Raw genomic sequence first — 4,616 nt, 5'->3', positions numbered from 1 at the left:
GGGGGAAGCTCAATTTCTTCTGTCTGATAATAGTTCAAAGTTCCACAAAATTATTAATCTTATTGTGGGATTTTAAAATATTTCTATTGTGTTAATGTGGTTTGAGTAAAAGGTGGGAGTATGTGAGAGTTTCGAGCAAAACCATCGAGAAGACCAGTACAAACCTGCTTTATTTGATAAACGCTTGTACGTCACAAATGTCTTTTATGGCACAGAGTCACAGGCAGACTGAGAAAAAAGGACGAGCTGATGGTTTCCTTGCAGACTGGATTTGCTTGGTTATTTATGTAAGCAAAAAAAAAAGAAGGTTATTTATCAATAAGTGTGATAAAGACTGATCCAATCAGGGGTTCTGATCTCCGTCTGTCAGATAAGAGACTCTACAGAATTCTGTTTGATGAAACAAAAAGGCTGTAGCCACTCCTCCTAGGTTATGACCAATTAGATGTATCCAGAGTGTAATCAACATGAAATATGAGTGCTGCAGTGAAACCAGGCCTCGAGCTGCTGTTTAAAATGCTGGCAGCAAATCTGTGGAAACTAAATAAAAAGCAGGCTAGTTAATACTTGCTGGATCACCTTGCAGGCAGCCATGCAGTTTCATCACTGTGGATGTTGGGACAAGCTGAACACAGATCACTGAATTTCTGCAAATTAGAAACACAAAAACACTGTTTACAGATGTCAGCGTGCCCATGAAATCTGTATTTGTTGAATGTTTTGTTTTTGACCGTGACAGTATTTTCGAACAATGACGTCAACAAAGGAACTGGGGGAGTTGCTCACAGAGTAAATATAATGCACTTCCAGAAAACATTTAAACTTGGAATGTGACTGATGTGTATAGGCGTGCATATTGCATCATCTCCTGTCAGTACTATATTTTTTTTACTGTCTCTTGTGTTTTTTTCTTGTCATTCTCTATGTCTCTTTCCTGACTTCTCTCTGTCTTTTTACTTGTGTTATACAGAGCTGTGGGTAAAACATGTCTTCTCATCAGTTACACAACCAATGCCTTCCCCGGAGAGTACATTCCTACTGTGTGAGTACTACAAACAAACATCTACACACACAGAAATACAGACATAAACACTTTAGCGGTCTCTCTGTGAGGCACCTACAGGTACATGCGCATGTCTTCATTGATCAGTTGTGCACTGTGTCAGGACACACGAACAAATATTATAGAGAAGATGCACACATGTGCTGCAGTCCATCTGGAGATGTCTGACTGTAACACAGGCAGGTTTGGGCTGGCAGCAGCCTGCAGGTTATTAAAACATATTTGTGGTTCAAAGCGTGTTTGATCAAAAGTCAGCTGCTTTCTGCACACGGTGAAAGAAAAGAGGAAAGAAGCGAGATGGGCTTTTCTTTTTTTAAAACATTAAATATCGCTGTGCACCTGAGGTCCTGACAGCGCTGGAATTGAAGAAGTCAAGTACTAGAGTGTTGTATGTCCATGCAACACAATAGTTTCGCTACATTTTGAATGGACATTTGAACAGCTTAATGTAAAATTCAGTTAAATACGAATCTAATATGTGAAGTATATTTAAATGCATTGTTTTTATATAAGCTAACCTTCTCCATAGTAAATGTTTAAAAAAAGATAACAATATTACTCGATTAGCAACTGTTTTTCAAATCCAATCTGATCCATTTTCCTATATACATTTATTCATTTTTATTTATTGACTATTTCCTGTTTATTGTAAATATTCTTGAGGTTTGGGCAATTGGTTTAAAACACTATACAACCTTTTTGGCTATTTTTGGCCATTAAGTCTCATTAATCACTTTGCTTGTTGTTTCTACAGTTTTATAAACCAAAATTAAAAGTTTTAATTGGCAAATTAATAATTAGTACAATCTATAATGTAAACAGTCAGAAATTTAAGCCCAACTTGGAATATGCAGGGCATTAGAATATTGAAAGAAATATTGAAAGAAATAAAATGAATATTTCTACAATGATCAGCACTTTTACTTCAGCAAAAAATTGAATGCTTCTTCGACCAGTGGGTGCTGGTGTCTACTTCAAACTTTCACATAAAATAAAAAAACAATAAAACCATATAAAGGAACACAGTCCATAAATATTACATGTAAGCCATATTAGAATGAAGGCAATAAAAGATCTAGGGAAGCATAATAAATTATTATTAGACAGGTTGTAATAAACCTCAGATCTTCAGTGATGTAATGCTGCACTCTGCAACATGAAGGACCAGAACTTCATAAAAATGACTATGAGTCATCACATTTACTTCTTCAGGTGCAACTATTTAGCAACATGTGAACCCACCGTATGTTAAACTGGAAGCTCAGAAATATAAACACCAACACTGAGAAATTAAACTGTTATGCTTCTTTGTGACCACACGAGGGCAGCCCTGCCTTATTATGTGTCATTGTCGTGTTGAGGCTGTGTGCAGGCAGTAGTGATGGCAAGGAGGACCCAATGTGCAGACACTCGGACCCAGAAAGTAAACTCAAACTCAGTTTTATTGCTAGATGGCAAACAGAGAACTGGCAAAACTGAGAATACAAAAACTAAACTGAAAATAACAACAAGCTGAACTGGCAGACGGACAGATAGAAAACACAGCATGAAATGAGGGTAGATCGCGACACAAGAACACTAAAACTCTAAAAAGAAAACACACAGAGAACCTAAACTAAGAATAATCCTATAAGCCATTAGGCAAAGCTAGAATATAATGAAATAAACAAAATCAAAGAGCCAAAAACACAAAACACTGGGTCGACGACCCAGGCACCCTAACAGTTATGCTCTTATACTAGACATGGTTAATATGACTTGTGTGTCAAACTAACCAAAGTAATGTTGTTGGTTGATGTTTTCGTGAACAGTGATATTTCAAGTATGGTTGTAGTTTTTTCCCCCATTACAGGAGTTTAACTGGTTAAACAATCAGTGAACTGAAGGATTGTTTAATTAATAAATAACCAATGAAATGAAAGGCTGCCTGAGACTGGTTGACCAATCGTTGACCTTCTCTTCTCTCCCCACAGATTCGACAATTATTCAGCTAATGTGATGGTGGACAGCAAGCCGGTCAACCTGGGCCTCTGGGATACAGCTGGACAGGAAGATTATGACAGGCTCCGCCCACTGTCCTACCCACAGACGGTACAGAATCACACATACACACACAAAGCACTCGTACAGCTCATTAGAACAAGGGGGTTTTAACATTATGTGTTGTACACAATGTGTATCATATGTACCACTTACTTTCATGCTTTTAGCCATGAGATAACTACGATAAACACACAACATGTGGTAGAGTAGCTGAAGTAGTTGTTTTACATTTAACCTGATCTTCTCCACAGTAGAAACGAAACATAATTTCATCCTTTCGAAATAAATATTTCAAGTCAGCACTTTGTCTTAAAAGTTATGATGAAATGAAACTGCATTCTCAAGGACATTTGAAAAAAACTTTGTCCCTAATAAAATAGCCGACTTTAATAGATCCAAAAAGTCCAAAACAGGAGTTACGCTTAGTTTTCAGTAAGGACACAGGGGTCTGAATCCAGTGTTAGACCATTTTTATTAGTTTCTTTATTAGTTATCATGAGTTATTAGTCAAGTTTATGACTTTATGACTTGCAGTTTAGTTTTGCAAGTTTCTGTTTATTTGGGTTTAGGCACTATGACTAATTGATTAGTTTTAGGTTAATATAGACCTTCTGTCAGTATTACAAAACATGCCAAAAGTGATGAGTGTTGCTCAGTCTGATATCTGCCCAGATGTCTGAAAAGAAGAAACAGTAGAAAAATCAAGAAAATACATGGAAAACATGTTGTTTATTGTAAATATAAATGTTAGAAATGTTATAATAAATATAAACAAATGCAAGCAAGATATGCTTCCTTCCAGATGTAATGTGGAAAGCTTTTCAATTTTGTGAGAACTCAACTTTTAGAGATTGGCAAGAAGTAATGGACATAAAGTTACACAGACAGAACTTGTATAACATGTCAGCTAATTAAAACTGCAGCAGCTATTCTAATTCTTTGTCTCCTTGTCTCTCCATCCAGGATGTTTTCCTAATCTGCTTCTCCCTGGTTAGCCCGGCATCCTATGAGAACGTCAGAGCTAAGGTGAGTTTTGGCTGTTTTTTATGAGGCCTGTCTCTCAGCTGCCGAGGAACAAAATGTAAAAAGGAACAAAAGGAACAGAAATATGCAAATTTCTAACTGTGTTTTATTAAAACTTCCACAGTTGGTTAAATATTAGCATGGTAAGACGCTGAAAATAAAGTGACTTAAAGAAACAGCAGTAGATCTCATCAGGCAATACCCCAAAACTCCATGGAAATAGCTGCTTTGTGAGCAAGATACTCCACAACACAGATTTACCAGTCATAGCCCACAACAATCACTGGCTTGTGGTTTACCTGAGAAAATAAGAGGGAGGAGAAAAATAGTAATTTATTATAGAGAAAAATAATAGGTACTTGGATAAAGAAATGGAGGAAAAACCCAAACAGATCTGAAAATAAATATGAATGAATGATTGATGCTGTGGGTGAAAGTTGGATGATGTATTTCTCTCATCTTTAATAGCTACAGCATATCATTTGTT

The 4,616-nt window shown here is 36.5% G+C and overlaps 1 protein-coding gene across 1 annotated transcript in view; it reads left to right on the top strand.

Annotated features, from left to right (window-relative positions):
- Positions 1 to 4,171, top strand: part of LOC102196216 (ras-related C3 botulinum toxin substrate 2-like) — a 9,427-nt gene extending 5,256 nt beyond the window's left edge. The window contains exons 2-4 of the mRNA XM_005747804.2: positions 971 to 1,042; positions 3,037 to 3,154; positions 4,070 to 4,171. Coding sequence (XP_005747861.1) covers positions 971 to 1,042; positions 3,037 to 3,154; positions 4,070 to 4,156 — 277 coding nt within the window. The 3' untranslated portion in view covers positions 4,157 to 4,171. The remainder of the gene's footprint in view (positions 1 to 970; positions 1,043 to 3,036; positions 3,155 to 4,069) is intronic.
- Positions 4,172 to 4,616: the final 445 nt, after the last annotated feature.

This window comes from Pundamilia nyererei, unplaced genomic scaffold (assembly GCF_000239375.1).
Source record: "Pundamilia nyererei isolate P.nyererei 1_Seehausen unplaced genomic scaffold, PunNye1.0 scaffold00205, whole genome shotgun sequence".
Lineage (NCBI taxonomy): Eukaryota > Metazoa > Chordata > Actinopteri > Cichliformes > Cichlidae > Pundamilia > Pundamilia nyererei.
Note: the sequence above shows the minus strand (reverse complement) of the source record. Positions and strands in the feature narration are given on the sequence as shown.